Source organism: Hevea brasiliensis, chromosome 12 (assembly GCF_030052815.1).
Source record: "Hevea brasiliensis isolate MT/VB/25A 57/8 chromosome 12, ASM3005281v1, whole genome shotgun sequence".
In the NCBI taxonomy this organism is placed as follows: Eukaryota; Viridiplantae; Streptophyta; class Magnoliopsida; order Malpighiales; family Euphorbiaceae; genus Hevea; species Hevea brasiliensis.
Genome location: NC_079504.1, coordinates 58,211,141 through 58,237,834, shown reverse-complemented (window position 1 = coordinate 58,237,834; position 26,694 = coordinate 58,211,141). Strand labels below are relative to the sequence as shown.

Genomic DNA, 26,694 nt, shown 5'->3' with positions numbered 1-26,694 from the left:
TAATGAGAACTAATGTCTCATTCATACATTAACATGATTCATTCATTATGTCATTTATATGATCACAATCTATAACAATTATCTCATTATATATTCCATTATATATATTTGTTGTAACATTCTAAACTTTATTTCCTAATGGAAATACAATACCTAGACTCATTTTCATCTAATGCATATATTCATAAATATCATTTATATAATTTACAATTTATCAATTATATCATCTATTTTTCCTTTCTAATTCCTTATCTAATTTATTAAATCATTTTACATGTCCCTATGTTCAACATTTTCATTTATATTGATTTCCAAACCACATTTCAAACTATATATTAACAATTTCTCTTAAGTTCTATTTGTGATGAGAATACAAACCTCATCTACACATTTACATAATTTAAACATTCATTAAATCATTTAAGTGAGGTACCTATCACTCCATTAATTTTGGTTGTTACTATTCACTTGGCCATTCCTACACAAAAGTTGACTTTTTAATTCATAATAGATTTTTTAAGCCTAATTTCACCAAGATACCACATTTTACATTTTATTTTTGTTGCCATTGATTGCCAATACCATTTCAAAGCTTATTTTATGTTATTCAAAATTTTCAGATTTCATACCTTAAGTTATTGTTCCATTGGTCATTGTTACAGTGGAAATTTGGCAAATTTTTCTTCATCAAAGTTGTTCCTTTATGTGTCTTCTTTAATTTCCTTTTTGAATCACTCCATTTGGAGTTTTGTAGCTCAAGTTATGGTCAATTTACCATAACTGGCCGGATTGGACCTTACCCAGATTTTCTGGGCAAATTTGGTTCTACCAGATTTGGTGTCCTAACTTGGACTAGCAATTTGAATTGGTTAGATTCAGAATTTGAGTTTGTGTTCTTCATGAAAGTTGTTCTAAATTGTCTAATATTTCCATTGATATAAGAATTAGTTCATTTGAATATTTCTACACTGAGTTATGGACAACACTGTTCATTTGGTCAATTTCCAGGATTAGCAGGTTGGTTACCCGGATTTGGTCAATTTTTAGGGTATCCTAAGTTTGTTTTCTGGGCAATGGTTCTTCATCAAAGTTGTGCCATTATGTGTCTAGATTCATGTCCAATTGGCCTTGCACCAATTGAACCTACACCACTCAAGTTACAAGAGCCCAAACTTGCTGGACTCATATCTAGCCCTACAGGTCCTATGAGGCAGCATACCCAACCTCAAATCCAAAGCCATAATTCACTTCAATTCCTCATCAAACATAGCCAAATGGTCACTAATTTACCATTAGGACTTTGATTCACCAACACATGAACAAAACCCTACTTCATGCCTCAAACCCTAATTCTCAAGTATCCATTCATGCACATACATCAATTCAACATACTTAATGATGTTATAAGTCTCAAATTCACATTCAAAGCCACCCATAAACAATTTTAACTCATTCAAAACTCATCAAACACTTCAATCATCAAGACTGCCAAAAATTAAAGTTGGTCCATACATGATTATTTTCTTTCAATTCCTTAAATTTCCAACTCAATTCATACTCCCAACATGAAATCTAAAGAGAAAGTAAAGAGAAATAGCACTAACCTCTTTGAGAGCTAACCCCAAGCTTGATAAACTTCTTGGTTTCCCTTCCTTTTTGCTGCCTAGGGGTTGTTCAAGGTGCTAGGATTAATTTTTATGAAGACAACTAGTAGGTTTGGGGTGAGACAAGGAAGGAAATAAAGCTCAAAAATTCATCAATGGTGGAAGGCTCATGGAAATGTCTGGGCAAGCTGAAGAAGGAAAAGGAAAATCTATTTTTTTTTTCCTTTCATTTTTATCTTTTTTAATTGTTTTAAGAAAGCTTATTGCATTATGATTGGTGCGAGCTTTTAAAATGACATAATTATGATGTCATAATTAGGTATTTAATTCATTTTCTTTCTCTTTCTTTTCTATTCATTTTTAATTAAATCTTTAGCAATATTTATTCATATTTTATGTCATATAATTTATTTACTTAATTGGACACCTTGGTCAAAAATCGTCTATGAAGGCGAAATGACCAAAATACCCTTCTTTCTGCTTAACGGACTAAAATTGTCTGTACCAATTTAAAAATTTTTCTAAGCATTTTCTTGGCATTCTAATGCCATCGAAACCTCAATGACTCTTCTTTGGAGTCCCAAAAATTATTTCATAGGGTTTCCCTACGGGTATAGGGTCGATAACTGTCTTTACAGTCGCTTCCCGTTGGTCACCCATCGCCGGGGCACCGGCTCATTCAACTTTGTTGTATTTTATTTCTAAAATTTTTCCTAAATTTTTCTTACATTATTTCAATTATTTATGACTCCTCACTCTAATCTAAATATAGTTCCATACATTCTAGCTCTTCGGACAGACATTAGTCACCGGAACAGTAGCATGTACAGACTATCTAAAGTGAGGGCGTTACAAAGTTCCAAAAGTCCAAGGCTGCAAGCCCTTATTTTGGCTTCTTTTATTTTATTTCTTCACAATGATTTTTGTTTTTTTATTTTAATTTCATTATGTTTGTTAAATTCACCGTGAGTAAGTAGTTTGTTTAATTCTAGGCTAGGAGAGTAGCACTTTCAAATTCTATTATGGATTTATACTAAAGTTATTTAATGGAATTAAGTTTTGTTCTTTGATTCAATCTTTTGTGTTCTTAATGTATGCTATGTGTTGGTACCCATTTAGTTATAATGTAAGATACTAATTGAAGAACTAAAAGGTGAAGATTAGTGTTGAAAATCAGGATTTTGAACTTAGGAAATCTAACCTATTGATAGGCTAAAATCCTTTATAGAGTTTCAAAATTAATCAAAGAGCTTAAAGGGCTTTAATTAAGATTGATTCAAGTTCATTAAAATACACCTTAAGTTTATTGCTTTGCCTTCTTTCATTCTTAACAGCTTTAGTTAGTTTAAATTAGTTTAATTTAAATCTCTCTCATCATATTCGGTAGTCTAAACAGACAAAGTTGTTGTTTAGCCTGGTACTTATAAATTCCTCATGGGAACGATACTATATTCACTACTATATTACTTATTTGCGATCTGTGCACTTGTGGGGTTGTAAACCAGTGAAACATAACACACATAAATATAGCATACAAGTAGATATTGCACAACTCATCACAGGTGCAGCACATGTTCCATATAAATTCAAAAAAGAGACCTTTGGCTATTACAGAGAAAACATTAATGTTAGACATGGTGGTGCAAAGAGTTTTAGTACAAGAAAGGAATCAAGCCCTGGTATAAAAGTGCTCAGATGAGGTATGACTAGGGGAGGGGCCCCATAAGTATTAGTAACAGGTACTGTGGTAGGTTAAGTACCAGGTGTGGTGGCAAGGAGATCAAATGTCACACCCTACTCCTCGTAAGATGTAACATGATCCCGTAGTGCACTTAATGAATTACCATACTTCACCGGTAACCCATTAAATATACTAAAAGGAATTTTAAAATAATTTTCAATCATTTTTATAGTGGTGGGAACATTGAATATTTATTAAAAAGCCTTTAATTGAAATGTTAGTCATGGATCAAACCCTCAATTAAAATCTGGTGTTATGAAATTTTTTCAAAATTTCGGCAGAGTGCCGTCTGTATTTTGAGAAAACAATTCTTCAAAACCTAAAAAGAAAACACTTCCAATATGTTTTCTCAACCACAACTCTAATAAACTCAATTTGATCTCCCAAATTAACACAATTAACTCAATCCAATTTTTCAAGCCATACTTAGCATAGAGAAAACCATACATAGATTTCAAAACTCAAGAAGAAATTTGGATATTACATTCATTACAAAACTCAAAAATAAATTTGAATATTACAATAATTTACATTTTAATTACATACCCAAAATAATATTACAAAAGTTCTTATACAACTGCTCAAATAAATTACATACATATAATTACATGCATACATCAAAATCTATGTACAAAGGTATACCTATGATATACCCGGAGCTAATCTAAATGTGTCTTCAAGGCGCAGCTGCAGGAAATCTCACTCGGCTGCTTTATCTTTACTTTCACCTACGACAGCATAAAAAGCTATCGCTGAGTGGTGAACTCAGTGGTGCACAACTATAATTTAAAATGTAATACAATATACATTGACGAAATTATAGCAAATAATTTGGAAATCTTAAAATTCATCAAAATTCCAAAATGCCAAAATATTCATTACTAATAATACAAATCATTTGTTTAAACAATCTTGATCAAGAAATTCAATTTATCAAATCACAACTGGACATTTAAAGTAATTCTAGCAATTTATGGAAATAGATATTAATTTCAATCAAATTAAGTATGCTCAAATCTCATTTAAAATCACAATTACTTACTATTCAAAAACTATTCTTTATCTCACTAACTATACAAGACTAATCCGTAAGGGCCATATTCAGAGCGATTCTAACTCCTTATGGTCGGGGAGGTCGAATCGGGATTCTAACTCCCTATGGTTAGGGAGGTCGAATCATCATGCACATTACACACCACAATAATGCAACTTCCGAAAGGGCCAATGAAAAACTTAGATCTAACCTCTAATAAGAGGAGAATCTAAGCATGTGCACATACCATGGTAATCAAAACAAAGCTAACTCCATTGTCCCCTCAACAAATGAGAAAGACAGGTAATAACCTAGTCAAGTATCTATAGTGAGATATAAAATAATATCGTGAATCTCCTTGTCCTTTTTGTGGGCATAAATCACAACAAAATTCAATTCAATGTCAATTCCAATATCCAATAATTTTTATGCTCATCACAATTCAAAACATATTTTATCACAATTTTTCCAAAACTAATTCATTCAATCCACAACAATGCTCAATAATTGTTGAAATACCATTTCACAAAGCTAAATTCATGCATACTATAACAATTTCAATAATCATTGAAATAAATCCAATACTTGAAAAATATAATACGTAAGGAAAATAACGTTATTTAATCATATGAAATATTCAAAACAAAATCAATTAAAAACTAGTTGTGCACAAACCTCTTTGTCGACTAATTTACTCTAATTTTCAGTTCTTCCTCGAAGATCCCTTTCCAGTCTCTTTTTCAACTGAAACACACAATTTACAGTGTTTCAATATCATATCTCACAATTAATCTAATGATTTATTTCATGCCTACTTAGTTGTAGCCTTAAATTTGCTTAAAATAGTATGCTTTGAATTTTGCATTTTGAGTCACTATTCATTTCACTATTCAAGTCAAAATATTGACTTTTTCATACTTAATAGATTTATTAATTCTAATTGCACTCATATACCAAATTTTGGATGTCAATTTTGTTGGCATTGATTGCCAATTCAATTTCTAAGTCCCCTAAGAGAAATTATAATTTTTCAGTTTTGGTCCCCTATTTTCTACTATTCCATTGGTTTGGTTATTGTGAGAATTTGGCTAAGTGTCCTTCACCAAAGTTGTTCCTTATTGTCTTAGCTTTAGTTACCTTTTTGAATCACTCAATTTGGAGTTTTATAGCCTAAGATATACCTATTTTTCTAAGGCTGGCCGGATTAGTTTAAACCCAGAATTCTAGGCACTTTCTTGGTTCTGGCAGTTTTGGTGTGCTGACTACAGCTCATTTTTTAGATGGGTTATGGTCAGAATTTAGGTTTTTATTCCTCATAAAAGTTGTAGTACTATGTCTTAGCTTTCCATCGGTATAAAATTCAGGTCATTTGGACCTTCTTACACCAAGTTATGGCCAAATGAACAAACACTATTCATTTGGTTAGTCTGGTATAGTGGCAATGCACATTACCCAAATTTGACCTGATTGTTCTCTATCTTAATGTCATTTTCTGGGCATAGTTTCTACACAAAAATTGTGGCATTATGTGTCTACTTTCATATCCAATTGGTCTTACACCAATCAGAGTGGCAGAATTACAGTTTTGGTCGCCTAAGTGGACCAAGGTCAGGCTGTCCAGAATTGGACCCCTACCAATCCAAATTTGACTTAACTTGCCACCACTCAAACATACCCCAATTGGTCCCAATTTGCAACACCCTCATTGTAGCAATTCCGTACATTCTACTGATTCGGTGATCGGAGTTGGCCCGAACAGCCAGAACGTCCGAAAAAATATTTAAACTAAAGTGAAGAATCATAATTAACTCAAATATTAATAAGAAAAATTTAGGAAAAATTTTAGAAATAAAATACAATCAAGTTAAATGAGCCGATGCCCAAGCGATGGGTAACCTAGTAGGAAGTTGCGGTTCTCGCAACTAGGAGCCCTAGACCAGGGGGAAAATTCATAAAATAATTTTTGGGACTCCAGAGAAGGGTTATTGAGGTTCCTATGGTATTAGAATGCCAAGAAAATGCTTAGAAAAAAATTTCAATCGGTACAAACAATTTTAAGTAAATAATTATTATGACATAAAATGTGAATAAATATTGCTAAAAATTAAATTGAAAATGAGTAGAGAAGAAAAAAAAAGAAAATGAGATTAAATGGCAATTTTGACATCACATGATGTCATCAAACCTTTCCCCACCAACCAAAATAAAGCTAACCTATTAAAAATGGATAATTGAGACAAAAATAATCAAAAGCAATCAGATTCATCTCCTTCACCCAAACCAGCCGTTTCCTCTTCTCCCACGCAAAACCACCATTAAAAGCTTATATAAGCTTTCTAACTCACCAAATCTCACTTGAAACCCTAAGTCCACTTCAACAAAATTTGTCCATACAACTTAGCAAGGTGATTGGCTGCTAAGAAAAGCCAAGAAAGTGAAGTTTAAACTTGGGAGAATTCTGCTCAAAAAAAGGTTAGTGTCCAATTCTTGTTCATTTTGTTTTAATTCATGTTCAATGGCATGAATTGTGTACGAAATATAAGAAAATAAAACAAACAAGTGTGTGTGTGCACCTTATAAATTTTGGTAGCTAGGGTTAGCTAGGGTTTGATGATTTTGCTTGATAGCAAGGTGTTGATGAGCAGCCCTTAGTGCTAAATGCATGATTGAACTTAGCTATGTAGGTGAAATGCAAAGATTAGGCATATATAAATATGGAAAAATATGGACACTTAACAACATTAGGGTTTTCTCATGTGATGGTTCATTAACCTTTTAATGGTCAATTAGTGACCAATTAAATGTGTATGATAAGGAAATGAAGTGAGTTGAGGCTTGGCATTTGTGTATGGGTGAGCTGCCTTGGCTGACCTGCAGGACTGAGTATGAGTCCAGCAGGTTTGGGCAGTTATAAATGGAGTTGTAGAGGTTCAATTGGTGCAAGGCCAAATGAAAATGAAACTAGACACATAATGGCACCACTTTAGTGAAGAAACCCTACTCAGAAAACCAAACCAAGTTAGCCTAAAAATTGCCCTAATCGGGGTGACTTGCATTCTGCCTGGGCAAAATGACCAAATAAACAGTATTTATTCATTTGGTCATAACTCAATGTAGAAAGTTCCAATTAACCTAAAATTTTACCAGAAGAAAGCTGAGACATAGACTTACAACTTTCATGAAGAACAAAAATCCAAATTCTGATCATAACCTAGTCATATTCCAACCAAACTTAAGTTACCAAATCTGATAGAACCAGTTTTGCCCAAAATTTTGGATTCTGTCCAATCCGGCCAGTTATGGTGTTTAGGCCATAACTTGAGCTACAAAACTCCAAATGAAGTGATTCAAAAAAGGAAATGTAACTAGACAAAATAAGAAACAACTTTCATAAAGACAATTTTGCCAAATTCCTACTGTATAAATGACCAATGGAACAGTAAATATAAGGCTTGAAATCTGAAAATTTTGAATAACTAACACTAAGCTTAGAATGGTATTGGCAACCAATACCAATAATTTTAGAATGCAAAATGTGATATGTTGAGAGTATTAGAACCAATGTACCTTTTATCTATGCAAAATTCAACATTTTAGTTGACTAATAAAATGAATAGTGATACCTAAACTTAAATTTCAAGAATTGTACAACTTAAAAGTGGAACATGCTCTAATACACCTAGCAAGATTGGTTTGGATAGGTTGGCATACCAATTGGGTTCAGTTAGCAGTACTGCACATGGCATTATGCCATTCTGTGATTTCATGGCTTTTAGCCATTCTGACCTTGTGTTGAGACTTGGCCTTGTGCCTAATGTTATTACAGCTTATTAGCTGTTCTGTTGCACACTGGGAGACACATAAGTGACCAATGGTGTGATGGCCCAAGGTACTTGATACCTAGTGCCAGTTTACCTGTTTATCCAGTCCAGTCATCCAGTATAGGTTACTTGGGCAACCAAAAATGAAAGCGGATAAATTTAATGAAATAATGAATATAACAAGTACAAAATAAGTAAGACTACAAATACTCATTGATAATTTGTTTGCAATGAGACATCAATACATTCACTGCATATTTATTTTCTATTATTTCTTTTTATTTTATTATTGGCACCACTAATCATTATTGCTTAGCGCATTGCTTTTGTCACACGTAGGTTCTGGAGAGACCGACCGAGAGCCCAGTAGACCATAGATTGGGTGAGACCTTCTGCAGCTCTGCATAGTGTCCGTGTCACCTCACCAATGTTAGTGCATTGGTAGGACACTAGGTTTCATTTTGGGTATTTTGTAATTAACTTTTATTTTCTTATATGTAATTGAAACTTATGTAATGTATTTTGGTATTAATGTAAATAGTGGAAATTGTGTTTATGAATGAAAAGTGAATATTTATTTATGACTTTTACATGATTATCATATGAGATGAATGATTGAGAAATGGAAATGTTGTTGAAAAAAATACTGAGATTTTGTTGATGAAATGGAGTTTGGGATTGATTGAAAATATTGGAAGTGTTTTTCACAGGTTCCGAAGAACTATTTTCTCCATTTTTAGCCAGTACTCTGCTGGATTTTCTATAAAATTTGTGGAACCTCAAATAAATTTATGATTTCAATAAATGACTGAAATGAATTATGTTTCGCAAATTGTACTCCATAACTATGAAAAAAAATAAATTAGGAAGAATAAAATGATTGAATTAAAATAGGGTGTTCCGGTACACTGTGTGGCATATCTTGCTCGGCTACACTGTAGAGGAGTAAGGGGTGTCACATTTAGTGGTATCAGAGCATGGTTTAGGCTTTTCTGGGTCTAAATAGAGTCCATACCATGCATTGCATTTGTAAAAGTCGAGGTGACACTAATGCAGATCTGTTTGTCTTTGTTATTTTGATTAGGATATGGACCCCACATCACAGAGGGCAGTTGAGGAGGAAGTGGAGAGTCATGCTCCACCTGCAGCAGCTGAGACTGAGGGTAGGGGAGAACCTGCTCCACCAACTCCAGTAGAGCCTGCTTAGCCTCCACAGGCTATATTCCAGCAAATGGTCGAGTTTTTGAGACAAATAGCTGGGGTAATGCCACCACTACCACCACATCCACAGCAGAAATCACATCTGGAAAGATTAAGAAAATTTGGAGCAGTGGATTTCTTTGGCAAGAGAGAAGATGATTCTGTTGCAGCCAAAAACTGGTTGAACAGAACAGGAAGGGTTTTAAATCAACTCCACTGCACTCCAAAGAAAAATCTAGAAGCTGTTGTATCTCTGTTGCAAGATGATGCCTACCAATGGTGGGATACAGTGTTTAGTAAAGTGCAGCCAGAAATAATAACTTGAGATTTCTCTCTCTCAGAATTTCAGAAGAAGTATGTGGGTAGTGTATACCTAGAAGAGAAAAGAAGAGAATTCATTAACCTGAGGTAGAGACAGTTGAAAGTGGCAGAGTATGAAAAGGAATTTGTCAGATTGAGTCATTACAGAAGGGAGATAGTCCCTAATGAAGCTGAGAGGTGTAAAAGATTTGAAGAGGGATTAAATGATAATATAGAGATCATGATCACTACCTTGGGAATCACAGACTTCACCAAGTTAGTGGAAGCTGCTATAAAATTTAAAAAAATAAGAATAAGTGAGCAGACCAGAAGGGAGAGATAGCAGAAGAGGGGCCCAAGTCAGTCTAGCTCATCTCCTGCACTAGGAAAGAAGTTCAAAGGTCTACCTGCATAGAGTTCAGGTCAACCACAAGGTCAGGGTCAGTCTCAGGGGCCCAGGCCACAGTTCACCCCTCGGAGAGGTCAGTCCACACCATCAGTGGGCAGCTTTCCAGGGACGGGGTTCAAGGGACTAGCCCCAGCATCTTCTGCATGTCCACATTGCCTGAAGTGGCATAAGGGGGAGTGTTGGAGAGTGACGGGTGCCTGCTTAAGGTGTGGGTCAACAGAGCATCAGTTGAGGAACTGTCCACACAGAACTGCTACAGCTGCTCCAACACAAGCAGACAGACCTGCTCCTGCACCACAAGGGGTAGGAAATCTGGAAAATCTGAGGCAGTGGGACCATCACAGAGGGCTGCATATCAGCCAGCAGAGAGGCCTGAGGTCAGAGCACCTGCCAGGGCCTATGCCATAAGAGCTCAGGAGGAGCAAGATGCCCCGGACGTCATCAGGGGTACGTTCTCCCTCTATAATATATCTGTGCATGCATTGGTGGATCCAAGATCCACTAATTCATACATCTACATTAACTTACCCGTAGAAAGGGGGATACTAGTAGGCGAGAGTGACCAAGACATTCTAGTCACTAATCCATTGGGCCACAGTGTAGTGGTGAACAAAGTGTACAAGGGTTGCCCGTTAACGATTCAGGGGTATGAATTTTTGGCAGACCTGATTGAGTTGTCTTTCCATGAGTTTGACGTGATTTTGGGAATAAACTGGTTGTCACATCATCAAGCAATGGTTGATTGTAAACTGAAGAGGATTTCTTTGAAAACTCCTGAGGGAAATGATATCACAGTTGTGGGGGAAAGGATAGATTTCTTGTCCAATGTCATCTCAGCCATAGTTACAAGAAAACTGATGAGAAAAGTCTGTGAAGCCTACCTATCAAATGTGGTGGATACTAGGCAGGCTAAGCCAGATTTATGTGACATACCTACAGTAAGAGACTTCCCAGATGTGTTCCCTGAAGAATTGCCTGGTTTGCCACTAGAAAGGGAAGTTGAATTTGCTATTGAGATACTGCCGGGTACAGCACCAATCTCTATTGCTCCTTATAGGATGGCACCCATAAAATTGAAGGAACTGAAAATCCAGTTACAGGAGTTGCTGGATACGGGGTTCATACGCCCCAGTGTGTCACCATGGGGAGCTCCAGTGCTGTTTGTAAAGAAGAAAGATGGGACTTTGAGGTTATGCATTGATTACCGGCAGTTAAATAAGGTGACTGTGAAGAACAAATATCCATTACCTAGAATTGATGATCTGTTTGACCAGTTGAAGGGAGCAAGAGTATTTTCCAAAATTGATCTCAGATCAGGGTATCATCAGTTGAGGGTGAAGGATGCAGATGTGCCAAAAACTGCATTCAGGACCCTGTATGGGCATTATGAGTTCCTAGTGATGCCTTTTGGCCTAACAAATGCACCAGCAGCATTCATGGATCTTATGAACTGTATCTTCCATCCATACCTAGATTGGTTTGTAGTGGTCTTTATTGATGATATTTTGGTATATGCAAGACCAGGGAAGAACATGATGAGCATTTGAGGATTGTTCTGCAAACCCTGAGAGAAAAGAAGTTGTATGCTAAGTTGTCCAAGTGTGACTTCTGGATGAATGAAATTGCATTCCTTGGACACGTAGTATCAGCTGATGGGATTAGGGTGGATCCCAAGAAAATAGAAGCAGTGATGGAATGGAAGCCTCCTAGAAATACAACTGAGGTCAGAAGTTTCTTAGGGCTAGCTGGGTATTACGGAAGATTTATGAAGGGATTTTCTTTAATAGCTGCTTCAATGACCAAGTTGTTACATAAGAATGTCAGATTTGACTGGAATGACAAGTGTCAGACCAGTTTTGAGAAGTTGAAGGCTATGTTGACAGAGGCACCAGTATTAACACAGCCAGTGTTGGGAAGGGACTTTATGGTCTACAGTGATGCCTTTCATAATGGGTAGGGTGTGTATTGATGCAAGAGGGGAAGGTGGTCACCTATGCTTCCAGGCAGCTAAGGCCACATGAACAGAATTACCCTACCCATGATCTAGAACTTACAACAATTATCTTCGCACTGAAGATATGGAGGCATTACTTGTATGGTGAAAAGTGCTATATTTACACAGACCACAAAAGTCTGAAATACTTGCCAACCCAGAAGGAGCTCAACCTTAGACAGAGGCGATGGATTGAGTTCCTAAAGGACTATAATTGTGTGATTGACTATCATCCTAGGAAGGCAAATGTAGTTGCTGATGCTTTGAGCAGAAAATCCATCACAGCTTTGAGATCATTGAATGCCCGTCTATCTTTGGCTCAAAATGGAGCTATTTTGGCTGAGTTGTAAGTGAGGCCAAACCTATTACAACAGATTTTAGATGGGCAGAATGTAGATGAAAAGTTAATGACTACTGTGAGTAAAGTCTCAGAAGGGAAAGTAACTGACTATGAGGTGAAAGCAGATGGGTGTCTGTACTACAAAGGAAAAGCATGTGTACCATATGATGGGGAATTGAAAGCCAATATTCTAAAAGAGGCACATACCAGTGTTTATGCTATGCACTCAGGAAGTACAAAAATGTATCATAATCTGAAGCTTCATTATTGGTGACCTAGTATGAAGAAGGACATAAGCTGACTATGTGACTAAATGCTTGACATGTCAGCAAGTCAAGGCAGAACATCAAATTCCATCGGGTTTGCTACAGCTTATATGCATACCTGAATAGAAATGGGATCGGGTCACCATGGATTTTGTAAGTGGTCTACCTCTCACCCAAAAGAAGCATGATGCAGTATGGGTGATAGTAGATAGATTGACAAAGTCAGCACACTTTCTGCCAGTTAGGACTGACTACTCACTGGAGAAGTTAGCAGAATTGTATATCAGTGAGATAGTTAGACTGCATGGAATTCCACTTTCCATTATATCTGATTGATACCCAAGGTTTACATCGAGATTTTGGAAGAAGTTGCATAAATCCTTGGGTACACAACTCCACTTCAGCACAGCTTTCCATCCTCAGACGGATGGGCAATCAGAAAGAGTAATTCAGGTAAACAATTGAAACCAATTGAACTAATACAAATATTGAACTGAAATGATAATAATAACATGAAATATATGTCAGGTCCTTTGAGGATATGCTGAGGAGTTGTGTCATTGAGTTTGAGGGAAATTGGGATAGATACCTCCCACTGGCAGAATTTGCATACAACAATAGCTACCAAGCTAGCATCCAAATGGCCCTGTATGAAGCAATGTATGGGAGGAAATATAGAACTCCAGTGTGTTGGACTGAATTAGGCGAAGATAAACTGGTAGGGCCATACCTGGTGAAACAGACTGAGGAGAAGGTAAAGCTAATCAAAGCCAATCTGAAGGTTGCCTCAGATAGACAAAACTCTTATGCCAACCTGAAGAGAAAAGAAATAGAATATAAGGTTGGCGACAAAGTGTTTCTCAAGGTGTCACCATGGAAGAAAGTACTGAGGTTTGAAAGAAAAGGTAAGTTAAGCCCTAGGTTCATTAGCCCATATGAAGTCATTGAACGTGTGGGTCCAGTGGCCTACAAGCTAGCTTTACCATCAGAGCTGGACAAGATCCACAATGCATTCCACGTATCTATGCTAAGAAGATACCGCTCAAATCCTTCACATGTCATCTCCATGGAAGAAATTGAAGTACGACCGGATTTGACATATGAAGAAGAACCCATACGGATCCTGGCTCGGGAAGTGAAAGAGTTGAGAAATAAGCAGATTCCACTGGTGAAAGTGCTTTGGAGGCACCACAACACTGAGGAGGCAACTTGGGAAAGTGAAGAGACAATGAGGCAACAGTTCCCTCAACTGTTTGCATCAGGTAAATTTCAAGGACAAAATTTAAATTAGAGGGGAAGAGTTGTAACACCCTCATTGTAGCAATTCTGTACATTCTATTGTTTCGGTGAACGGTGTCGGTCCAGACAGCTAGAACGTCTGGAAAAATATTTAAACTAAAGTGAAGAATCATAATTAACCCAAATATTAATAAGAAAAATTTAGAAAAAATTTTAGAAATAAAATACAACCAAGTTAAATGAGCCGGTGCCCAAGCGATGGGTAACCTAGTAGGAAGTTGCGGTTCTCACAACTAAGAGCCCTAGACCAGGGGGAAAATTCATAAAATAATTTTTGGAACTCCAGAAAAGGGTCATTGAGGTTCCTATGGCATTAGAATGTCAAGAAAATGCTTAGAAAAAAATTTTCAATTGGTATAAACAATTTTAGTCTGTTAAGCCCAACGGAGGGCATTTTGGTCATTTCGCCTTTAGAGGTAATTTTTGGCTGACTTGTCCAGTTAAGTAAATAATTATTATGACATAAAATGTGAATAAATATTGCTAAAAATTAAATTGAAAATGAGTAAAGAAGAAAAGGAAAGAAAATGAGATTAAATGACAATTTTGACATCACATGATGTCATCAACCCTTTCCCCACCAATCATAATTAAGCTAACCTATTAAAAAGGGATAATTGAGACAAAAATAATCAAAAGAAATTAGATTCGTCTCCTTCATCCAAACCAGTCGTTTCCTCTTCTCCTACCCAAAACCACCATTAAAGGTTATATAAGCTTTCTAACTCACCAAATCTCACTTGAAACCCTAAGTCCACTTCAACAAAATTTGTCTATACAACTTGGCAAGGTGATTGGCTGCTAAGAAAAGCCAAGAAAGTGAAGTTTAAACTTGGGAGAATTCTGCTCAAAAAAAGGATAGTGTCCAATTCTTGTTCCTTTTGTTTTAATTCATGTTCAATGGCATGAATTGTGTAGGAAATATAAGAAAATAAAACAAACAAGTGTGTGTGTGCACCTTATAAATTTTGGCAGCTAGGGTTAGCTAGGGTTTGATGATTTTGCTTGATAGCAAGGTGTTGATGAGCAGCTCTTAGTGCTAAATGCATGATTGAACTTAGCTATTTAGGTGAAATGCAAAGATTAGGCATGTATGAACATGGAAAAATAGGGACACTTAACAACATTAGGGTTTGCTCATGTGATGGCTCATTAACCTTTTAATGGTCAATTAGTGACCATTTGAATGTGTATGATGAGGAAATGAAGTGAGTTGAGGCTTGGCATTTGTGTATGGGTGAGCTGCCTTGGTTGACCTGCAGGACTGAGTATGAGTCCAGCAGGTTTGGACAGTTATAAATGGAGTTGTAGAGGTTCAATTGGTACAACGCCAATTGGAAATGAAACTAGACACATAATGGCACCACTTTGGTGAAGAAACCCTACCTAAAAAACCAAACCAAGTTGGCCTAAAAATTGCCCTAATCCTGGTGACTTGCATTCTGCCTGGGCAAAATGATCAAATGAATAGTATTTATTTATTTAGTCATAACTCAGTGTAGAAAGGTCCAATTGACCTGAAATTTTATGAGAGGAAAGCTGAGACATAGACCTACAACTTTGATGAAAAACAAAAATCCAAATTCTGATCATAACCTAGTCATATTGCCAACCAAACATAGGTTACCAAATCTGGCACAACCAGTTTTGCCCAGAATTTTGGATTATGTCCAATCCGGCCAGTTATGGTGTTTAGGCCATAACTTGAGCTACAAAACTCCAAATGGAGTGATTCAAAAAAGAAAATGTAACTAGACAAAATAAGGAAGAACTTTCATGAAGACAATTTTGCTAAATTCCTACTGTATAAATGACCAATGGAACAGTAAATATGAGGCTTGAAATCTAAAAATTTTGAATAACAAACACTAAGCTTAGAAATGGTATTGGCAACCAATACCAACAATTTTAGAATGCAAAATGTAGTATTTTGAGAGTATTAGAACCAATGTACCTATTGTCTATGCAAATGTCAACATTTTAGTTGACTAATGAAATGAATAGTAACACCTAACCTTAAATTTCAAGAATTGTATAATTTAAAAGTGTAACATGCCCTAGTACACCTAGCATGATTGGTTTGGATAGGTTAGCATGCCAATTGGGTTCAATTAGCAGTACTGCACATGGCATTATGCCATTCTGTGATTTTATGGCTTTTAGCCATTCTGACATTGTGTTGAGACTTGGCCTTGTGCCTAATGTTATTACAGCTTATTAGTTGTTCTATTGCACACCGGGAGACACATAAGTGACCGATGGTGTGACGGCCCGAGGTACTTGATACCCAGTGCTAGTTTACCCGTTTATCCAGTCCAATCGTCTAGTATAGGTTACTAGGGAAACCAAAAATAAAAGTGGATAAATTTAATGAAATAATGAATATAACAAGTACAAAATAAGTAAGACTACAAATACTCATCGAAAATTTATTTGTAATGAGACATCAATACATTCACTGCATATTTATTTTCTGTTACTTCTTTTTATTTTATTATTGGTACCACTAAGCATTATTGCTTAGCGAGTTGCTTTTGCCACGCGTAGGTTCTGGAGAGACCGACTAAGAGCCCAATAGACCACAGACTGGGTGAGACCTTCTGCAGCTCCGCATAGTGTCCGTTTCACCTCACCGACGTCAGTGCATAGGTAGGACACTAGGTTTCATTTTGGGTATTTTGTAATTAACTTTTATTTTCTCATATGTAATTGAAACTTATGTAATGTATTTTGGTATTAATGTAAATAGTGAAAATTGTGTTTATGAATAAAAAAGTGAATATTTATTTATGACTTTTACATGATTATCATATGAGATGAATGATTAAGAAATGGAAATGTTGTTGAAAAAAATATTGAGATTTTGTTGATGAAATGGAGTTTGGGATTGATTGAAAATATTGGAAGTATTTTTCACAGGTTTTGAAGAATTGTTTTTTCCATTTTTAGCCGATACTCTGCCGAATTTTTTATAAAATTTGCGAAACCTCAAATAAATTTATGATTTCAATAAATAACTGAAATGAATTATATTTCACAAATTGTACTACATAACTATGAAAAAAGATAAATTAGGAAGAACAAAAATGATTGAATTAAAATAAGACGTTCCGGTACACTGTGTGGCATATCTTACTCGGCTACACTGTAGACGGGTAAGGGGTGTCACACAATTGACCATTTTAAACCTCATTTAGGTCAAAGTACATCAATTTACCAAATTCTTAAATTTTTCCCCTAAAACCCTAAGGGTCAAGAACCCTAATTTTCCATTAATTCAATTCATGCAATTTTAATACTCTAAACATACATATAACTTCACTAACCTTAGAATTCATATTCAATTAGGTCAAAGCACACCAAACCCTAACCACTCAGAGCTGACCGAATTTTCTATGGCTCCTTACCTTGTCAATTTGTTTCAATTTTCAACACTTTCTAACTTAGATTAAGTACCTAATCATAATTATAAAGAGAGAAATTGAAGATTCACTACTAACCTCTTTAGGTAGCTTTTCCCTCTTCAATTTTCTACCTTTTTCTTGAGTTTTTCTTCCTTCAATCTTCTTACTAAGATGCAAGGGTAAGATTTACTTAAGAGAGTTGGGGAGATTATGGTTAATTTTAGGGTTTAAAAAGCTTTAAAGTAAGCTTGCATGGAGATTTTATGGGAGAGAATGGGAGAGGTGCCGGCCAAGGTTGAAGAAAGAGGAAACTTTTGCTTTTTAATTCAATTTTCTTGACTTTTATGTCTTAATTATCCACAATTTAATAATTACCAAATTATATTATTATTATTTTTTTAGGTCATGCTTACATCACTTGAGTGATGTAATAATGCTTATTTTTAATTTCTTTTCTTTTCCTTTCCACAACCTCTTCACTTTAAATCTAATTTTCATAAATTTAATTTCCAACATATTAATAGACATTTAGGCCAACAGTCACCTTTAAGGGTGAATTGATCAATTTGCCCCTTATTGGTCTGATCCGATTTTCCAATAACACTGTATTTCTTCCGAAATTCTGACCTAATTATTTGACCTACTTCTCAACTCTTTTCTATGATTTTCTCTTTTCCACTAGCTTCGTAATAATTTTTAGGACTGCGGTATCATAATGTCCCGTTCAAAATTAGGGTTGGAACTGACCTCGCAGTCACTTCCCGGTAAGGTCATCCATCGCTATGACCTTCGGCTCATTTAACTTTTTAGGCTCTGTTTTTCTTATTTATATTTTACCTTCTGGTAATTACTATTAATTTTTATTTAGGGATTTTCTAGGTGACTTAAATATGATTCTAATCCTCTTAATTGTCCAGACCAACACCGGTCATCGGAATAGTGATTTGCACAGGACTATGCATGTAGGGGTATTACATCAAAGACAATTTTTTAGTGCAAAATCTAAATGCAAAGACAATGTCAACAGGTTACCCAACATGTCCAAATTTATTCATGAACATCAATATTACATGGTACCTACAATTTCTTTGAAATTCTTGTAAAGTCTCAACAAATCAATAATACTCACACAAGACCCAATGCCTATATAACCAAGAAATGGTTATTAGAACTAAGAAATGGCAAAAAGAAGTATGAAGACAGAGAATGGAGTTGAGAGAGTACCAAAATGGCGTTAGGTGTAGACCAAAAGAACACGAAACTTGCGCAAAAGGCTAGACAGTGAGCAAAGGAAGACTTCCAGGCCTCCTAACGATCGGTGGTGGACCCAAACCAATGGTGTGATGCAAGTAGGTGGCCAACAACGATGGGTGGCTGACGGTGGTAGCCCAAATAATGTAAGTATGGTGATCCAAAAAAGGAAAAGGAAAAAAAATAGAAGAAAATAAAAAGAAGAAGAAAGGAAATGGGTTTTTGGATGATTTGGCAAAAAAATAGTAATAAGGTTGTTGGTTTTAGTTGATGAGAATGAAAATATTTAGAGAATTTGTGATAACAGTTGAGAGAAATTTGGAGAAGAATATGAAGTGTGGTTAGCAAAATATAATGGGTAAAAGAAAAGCCTTATTAATGGTGGGTAGCTTTTATTATATTGGGAAAGGTAATTATTTTCACTTTAATTAGAGTTTTATGGGAATTAGGAAACTTTGTTGGTGATAGGTTTTATTTAAAATTTAAATTCCCATTAGCTAAATAAGTCACCTGCTATGGTTTTTATGTTGAATTGCAACATTAAAAGGGAGCATAAGAGTTTAGGTGTGAAAGAAAAAATTAATTTCCACATTAGAATGTCCTAACCGGCCGATCCATGTATGAGGAGCAATTGTTTACACCAAAATAATTATTTTTAGCTCATTAATTATTTTGAGGCCTATAATTAATTAAATTAATTTTTTCTGAAATTAATTTAATTAATTTTATTGTATTAATTTAATTTAGAGGCCTAAAATGATTTTTATTAATTATTTTTGGGTGATTAAAGTAATTATTTGTGAGAAGTTATCTGCTACAAGGGAAGTTAAGAAGCAACTGCAGACGATGAGCGTAACTACTGAGAACTGCCTGAAAAGTACAAGTTTAAGAGGCTTTCAAGTTCTTTCAAGTGAAGCTATATAAAGACAATGTTGTGCCATAGAGCAATGCCTGACCAACCAACCAACCAACTCAACCAGTCAACCCAATTAAACAATCAACAATCCAAAGACTCCAACAACTAAATCAATCCAATACTCTAGTAGTCAATTTTAATTTCTAAGCATTGTTCATTTTAATTTCTATTACAATTTTAATTTATAATCACTGTACTGACTTTGAAGTAATATAATTTTTTTTTTCAATTTCAATTCTAATTTCTGTGAGATAACTTCTTATTTTCTAATTTATTCTACAATCAAAAGTAAAGTTGCATTCAGTATAGGTGATTCCTTCAATCATCTGATCTAAAAGTTAGAAGTACATTTTAATTGATACATTCAATATTTAACATGCCCACAAATTTTAAGTTGTCTATTAGTCAAATTATTTTTATAACAAGCTTTTTTTTTTTTTGGACGCTTTGATATGCCGCTCTCTCCCACTCTATCTCTTACTCCCATAGGCAACACCAACAAGCTTCCATGTTCTCAAAACTCTTCCACATATTGTCCATTTTGAGTTTCCTACGCTAAAATGGCTAAGATTTTTGTATGTTGGTTACTAGAGCATTACAAAAGAGGTTCTCCATCGAAGTTTTAGGTAAGTTGGATTGATGTTCTTGTCTGTAATCATTTTTCTTTTTAAATTTAGCGAATGGGGCGTAATTGTGATGTATCACTTTGTGTCAGAAATCAAATCTAAGCTCTGCAGTGAAAATTACCAGAAACCACAGGCTACCTTCTTACAATTTCCCCTTTTATTTAATTACAAAACCATTCCACTCAAATAGTTTTACTTTTAATTTTGTTTATAACTTTGCTTATTTAAATTTTACCGACATACTTAAATATACTATTAGATAGTAATATGTAATACTATTAGATAAGATATTATAAAATATGTTTCAGAAATTAAATTTATAATTTATTACAAAGATTGTAATTAGAATAAATACTTAAAAAAAATAAAGATGACTTTATTGTATAAAAAATAAAATAACCATTATTCTGAAAATTAATCTCTGTAATGTTTGGGTCACACAGCAAATTTATGAAAAATTTCATAAAACTTAGATTCTCTGGAAGAGCTAACTGCTTCAGGTTCATCAAGATAACTTGTGCCTTCACTGGAACTCCATAATAGATACTGCTCCCTCAGGTTAAGGATTGGACCAAAAATATGAAAAAATTTTATCTAAATCTGATCTGTTATAAACTTAAGACACAAACATGTCCATATGTAAAAAGCATAATACTCACATATCTGTGTCTTGAATCATGATAGACCAAAGTCTAGATTGATGAAGTCTAGAGAAGGTTAGTAAAATCGGAGAGACAGTGACAAGAAATTAGTCACATATTGCTAAACAATGTGACTTGAACAATTCGGGTAATTGGACACCATCAGCATACACGCTACTCGCAACTCAATCAAAGCATAATCAATTTTCATCAGGATCTAGAACAAAATTGTGCCATGTATAAGAAAACAATCTTGAGCCAATAATTTGTTCTAGTGCCAAATGTAACCCCAGAACCAGATCATCAATTTTTATCAGCACCTTCATCAAATTCAGCAGAGCTCACAGCTCGGAAATCCAGTTGCTTCTGATGCTTTGAGCGACGGCGTTCATCAAAATCTTCCCATCCTTCAAACTGTTAAATGAATCTTGTTATGAAGTTATTACAATGGCATGAACAGGAAAGAGAATAGGCAGGAAGGCAAACCTGACGAAGAATATCCATCGTGATTTCTGCGTTATGGAGATCAAGTGTTGAGAGTTGCAGGCACATCTTGAATAATCCAGAAGGAAGAGACTTTAACCCATTATTACCTAGGTACAAAGCCTGCACAGGAGTAAGAGAAGAGCAACAACCGTATCACTAGTTGGAAAAGTACGAATGTTTTTCCTTGCTGACCTGTCTCTAGCAAGTTGAAAATTGAAATGTCTATATAAAGGAATTCCTAAAGTTGCTATCATCAATCTCTTTGCTATCATCAATCTCTTACTTGGTTGTATGGTTACCAGTTGGAGTATTATTTTTAACTTCGGTATAGGAACATCAAATAGAGAAATAAAGTAGAGACCTTCAAATTATGCAAATTGCCAAATGACTCCGGCAATTCTGTCAGAAGATTTGATGAAAGATTAACCTATACCACAAAAGGATTGGTAAAGGACATTAATAAATATGCTGCATAACAGGAAGGGGAAAAAACGAGGCGAAATAAAACTTAAAAAAACAAGGCGAAATAAAACTTACACCCAGATTGGCAAATAATAGCGGAATCATTCACTTTTATTGGAGAAATTATCAATTCAAAAATAGACTTTGAAGAGGGGAAAGATGAAAAAATTCAGTAAGAATCTTACCTCAACAAGGGAATTACACTCCCCTATAGATGTTGGAATGGTGCACATCCTGAGTCACAGCAATGAGTAGATCATAGACTGCTAAAATATTCCTACCAGAAATAAAGCAGGCACCAGAGGAGAACCAAAGAGAGTAGAAACAATTTCACTGGCAATTACTTATTTCCTAAGTAATAGTCTTGGTATATTCTGGAGTACCCATTCTACGTCTCAAATCACTTTCTTGAACAATCTTCCATTTAAGAGTAATTCTTACAACAAATATTCATCTATAAACTTTATCTAAGCAATACCTGTTATTGTTGGCTTTCAAAACCTCCAGCTGAATGAGGAGTCCAATTTCAACTGGGAGGCAATTCAACTTGTTGTTTGAGATATTAAGATGCTTCAAGGAACTCAGAGCACCCAATTCAGAAGGCAACACCGTTAAACTGCATTTATCATACCATGCTATTTACCATAATTAATAAAAAGAGAAATGATCTTTAGGAATATAACATGCATTTTTAACTATATTAAACTGCTAATATGACAAGTACCTAAAATTTCAAGCACATAATCCCTTGAACAGAAACAAAATATATGAGACAAGGTGAGCCTAAATCACATGCTGGAAGCATATACTTTCACAAATAATAATAACCAATATACACTTTGTTAATGAACTAAACAAAAAATTAAAATTATGGCTTTGAATGATAAATCATGAGCTAGAAGTTCTCGTAACAAAATATGAATGTGAATGGATTCAGACACTTCCAATCTTTGCATCCTACTATAGCCTTTCTCCTTGTGCCACAATTCTGGTTCAAGCAAGAATACTTGGCAATGAGATTGTTTTACGAGCCCAGTTTCTTTCCTTATCTTCTTCACATCAACTAAGAAGTTACCACAATTGATTCACAAAAGGTAAAAAAAAAAAAGGTCAGAATAATATTCGAGTTTTAAAAAAACTACAAGTCTTTTGCTGTCTTTATTTAATCCTTTCTGGAGAAATATAAATTCGCATATGGAAAAAAGTAGAGTCTTATAATTTATGATTTATTAGTAATGTTATAAAATAATTCCATAAAGATTAAGAATGACTTAAGAAAAATTTTTTAGACATTTTAGAAGCTTCTACTTTGATTATGTGAGAGAATTCTGACCCTAAGTTGAATATAGCATGTGGTGAAAAAATTAAAATTATTATGAGTAGTGTTTTCTTGTGTAAATGTAAAGGATGTAATTATTATTCTTTTAAGTTTTGTAAAAGGTAACATAGAAAGTTATAAAATTTTCAATGGGTGATTTTTGAGAGAGAGAGAGAGAGAGAGAGGAAATGGGGTCATTCGAGAGAGGAAATGGGGTCATTCAATCTTAAACACCAAATGCTTAATTTAACAGAAAAGCTTTTCCTCGGACACACTTGGTCTGGTTTTGTCCTCCATCAATAATTTCTTAACTTGTCTTTCCTTCTTCCTCTTCTTTACAAACTCGTTTTCTCCTCTCCAGCCTTTCTCAAGCTTAATCCATCTCTCCTGCTCATGACATCCACACTTGAAATAAGGACTAATTATGATTATTATCATTTTTTTTTTTTTTTTGCTTTGTTGTGGTAGCTATTGCAGCAAGAACCACTTCCCTCTTCATTAATTTACATTCCAATTAAGGATTCATACATACTAGGTCTTGGTTTTTGATTCCAAGAGAAGAAATTTCGCCTTAAGGAAAACAGGCCATGATCATCACTATGTTTATTATGCTGCATCAATGAGACCTATCAGAGTTTGCTTCCACATTTTACCCCTTTAATTTTGTCAAAGTAATCCAGACATTGATGTCTCCTGCACCCTCCAGCCCCATCTTCCCTGGAGGAATCATCAAGGGGATTAACAAGTATTAGGCATACAAAGGAATTTAATAATGAGCCTTCACCTCCTTTGCCCAACTTTTACTCTTCTTTTGATTTCAAAAACAACTTCAAATAAAATTTAGATTTTGTTTTCACTTCATCAAAACCTTTAAACATCAATTCAAAACTTATGAATCCTTATATAAATTGGCATCAAATTGCTCAACTTAATTCACCATACAATTCAAAAATAACATTCATGGTGTAGACCTGAAAGCATAAAAAGCCCCATTATTAAATTTTGTTCATCCATATTTGATTCTATTTTTATCCTTGGCAATCACTAATCATGAAAGAATCAACTTTTTGTCTAGCACCAACTGTGCAGCCACTAATCATTGAAAACCTTTTTGAAGTGCTTTTCTCCATTGCAGCCAACATTAAATTTGAGAATTTATTCAACACCCCACCTTGCTTTCTTAAGTCAAGAACTAGTTAAATCTCAGGAAGTTTCCACCACAAAGTTTCAAATAAAATATCAGCATACACAACATTTCATGATGGAATGTTGGCCATTACTTGAAACCACAAAAGTACAGGGAGCGGCAAACATAAAAGTTATTTATGTGTTCAGATGAAGGGAACAGCAAATGCACCAAAAATCACAATCGCGAATAACAGAAGCTCCTTACTGGTTTTGGCTCAAAGATAGAACTGTTAGATGCTTTAGAGATGTTAGGCCTTCCCAATAAATAGATTCATCTGACATGCTATTTCCATTCAGGAACAGTTTCTGCAAAAATTGAGGACGAAGAATGAATATGCAAAATCGTGAAATACAATTTACTTAAGTAGCTCAAAAACAATTACCACATGAAAGACAATTTACTTAAATAGTTCATGCAAAATCACCTATAATTATATTAGATGAGTTTCACTTACCTGCAGAGAACTCATACAGCCAATTTTGGTTGGTAAATCTTGAATCAAATTGTTGCTGATGTCAAGGACTCTTGTAGAAGGTCCACAAGCCCACACTTGATCAGGTAGCACCTTGCAAGTTCCAATAAACAAGAACAAATAGATGACATTAATTGCCCCAGCGGACATGAATGCAAGAGTTTGTATGGACAATATCTAATTTTAAAAAGAAGTGAAAAAAGGGGGAAAATTCTGCAAGACATGGTGCTTATACCATGAACAGCACAATAACATCAAGAAAACAAGAAACTTGAAACATGTGCACTGGATGTATTATAGTAATGATAGAGTTTTGTACCTTCAAGTTGCATTCAGCCAAAGCAATAACTCCTGTGACTTTCCATCGATCCAAACAGTTCTTATCTATAGAAAATTCAGTCTTTTGATTCACCATTTTGTTAGCAAGATTAGCCCTTGAGATGGGACGGGTTTTAGCATCTTTTAAAATGGGACCATCCTGTTCAAATAAACCCCAAATTGTAAAACCTTGAACTTGCGCTTGAAACCAACATTATATAATCCAATAACACGAACACCTTTTAAGATTCCACTAAAGAAAAAAAAGTTTTGCACATAGATTAAACTAAATAATCATTATAGTGTTCCCTTTTTTCCACACCCATTATTGTCCATAACAAAGAACCAAATGATTGTCCAGATTTTAGTAAAATTCTACAATAAAAAGCCATTTAGTGCCATTATTGGAACAGAAAAGCTTAAGCAAAAACAAGAAAAGGGGGAGACAAATAGACAATAAGAAATAAGAATACCCCTTGATGCAATCCCTGGGAGGACATGAGCATGACCTTAGCCCCATTTGTGACCTCCGATTCCTTCAAAGTCATGGAGTCCACCAACAACTTTCCTGGAATCATCAAGAAAACGACATGCTGTTAGAGATTTTGACAAAAGACAGAAGCGTATTCGTTTCTTGAAAGATTAAAGAAAGCGAGACCTTTGAAGATGAGCTTTTGGCCACGAGGAAGAACATTGGTGAGAGGTTGAAGAAGAGATTTGAAGTCTTTGATCGTTGAGTCCAGAGAAACAGAGATTGGTATGGATCGTCCGCTGAACTTCACAGTTATGCTTATTGAATTGCAATTGATATCTTCACCTTCCATTTTTTTTTTTTTTTGGGTCTCAGAAACTTTTCATGGAGCAAATAACCACAGACGATTTGCGACTCTTTTTCTTCTGTTCTCCTTTCTTCTTCTTCTTCTATTCCCTTTTATACGTGTTTTAGAAATGAATCTACGCAAAAATGGCATCGTTTATGCATTTTATTAGGTTTTTTTTTTTAATTATATTGGGTGAATTAGAGGAATGCTAGTTGTCAATATTCTCTTCTTAGGGGAAAAGTATTTATTAAATTTAAAGGCAACTTATTATTAACATAATAAAAAAATTATTACTTTTTTTTAATTAATTACTTTTTTTCTCTTTAATTAATTATCTTTTTGGTCTTTAATTTTTTTTTAATTAGACCTTTCAAATCTTTATTTAAATTAAATTAATTTTAAAAAATATTTTTTATAGCAAATTAATTAAAAATAATGAAGCTCAAAATGAAAAAATGTGGCTAGAAGAAAAAAAAGTGTCTTTACTAATAAAGCTCATTTTTACTTTTTTTTCTTTTTTAGTAAATAAAATAATTAAAATACCACTTTTTTTTTCTTTTCACTAAGTAAAAAATATTGTTCAAAGAATTATATATCAACCTGATTCAAATAAAAATTTTTGAAATTAAAGAAAAAAAAGCTGAAAATAAAAATATTACTTAAAGCACAAAAAAAACAGTCTAATTATTATTTACCCATTAATATGTGTTTGCAATATAATTAAATTTAAGCTTAAAAGCTAATTATTTATTGAAAATTTAAATATTAATTAAAATCCATAAAA

General features: G+C 34.6%; 1 protein-coding gene across 1 annotated transcript; it reads right to left on the bottom strand.

The window, feature by feature from the left end:
* Positions 1-20,941: 20,941 nt before the first annotated feature.
* On the bottom strand, positions 20,942-26,116 carry LOC110667110 (LRR repeats and ubiquitin-like domain-containing protein At2g30105). Its single transcript, XM_021827837.2, has 10 exons — positions 25,748-26,116; positions 25,563-25,657; positions 25,091-25,249; positions 24,754-24,864; positions 24,504-24,604; positions 22,271-22,408; positions 21,978-22,026; positions 21,692-21,757; positions 21,331-21,450; positions 20,942-21,258 (listed from the first exon to the last, which is right to left on the bottom strand). Exons 1-10 carry the CDS (start codon positions 25,911-25,913, stop codon positions 21,148-21,150), a joined length of 1,116 nt encoding a protein of 371 aa, XP_021683529.2. The 5' UTR covers positions 25,914-26,116; the 3' UTR covers positions 20,942-21,147.
* Between the last annotated feature and the right edge of the window lie 578 nt (positions 26,117-26,694).

What these genes read in the sequence shown, in the direction of transcription:
- LOC110667110 (XM_021827837.2), bottom strand. Translation starts at nt 25,913, where the DNA reads ATGGAAGGTGAAGATATCAATTGCAATTCAATAAGCATAACTGTGAAG. An exon ending in TTGAAAGCCAACAATAACAG is followed by an intron (nt 22,027 to 22,270) that starts GTATTGCTTAGA and finishes GCTGTGACTCAG; the next exon opens with GATGTGCACCATTCCAACAT. An exon ending in AGTGTAATTCCCTTGTTGAG is followed by an intron (nt 21,758 to 21,977) that starts GTAAGATTCTTA and finishes TTTGTGGTATAG; the next exon opens with GTTAATCTTTCATCAAATCT.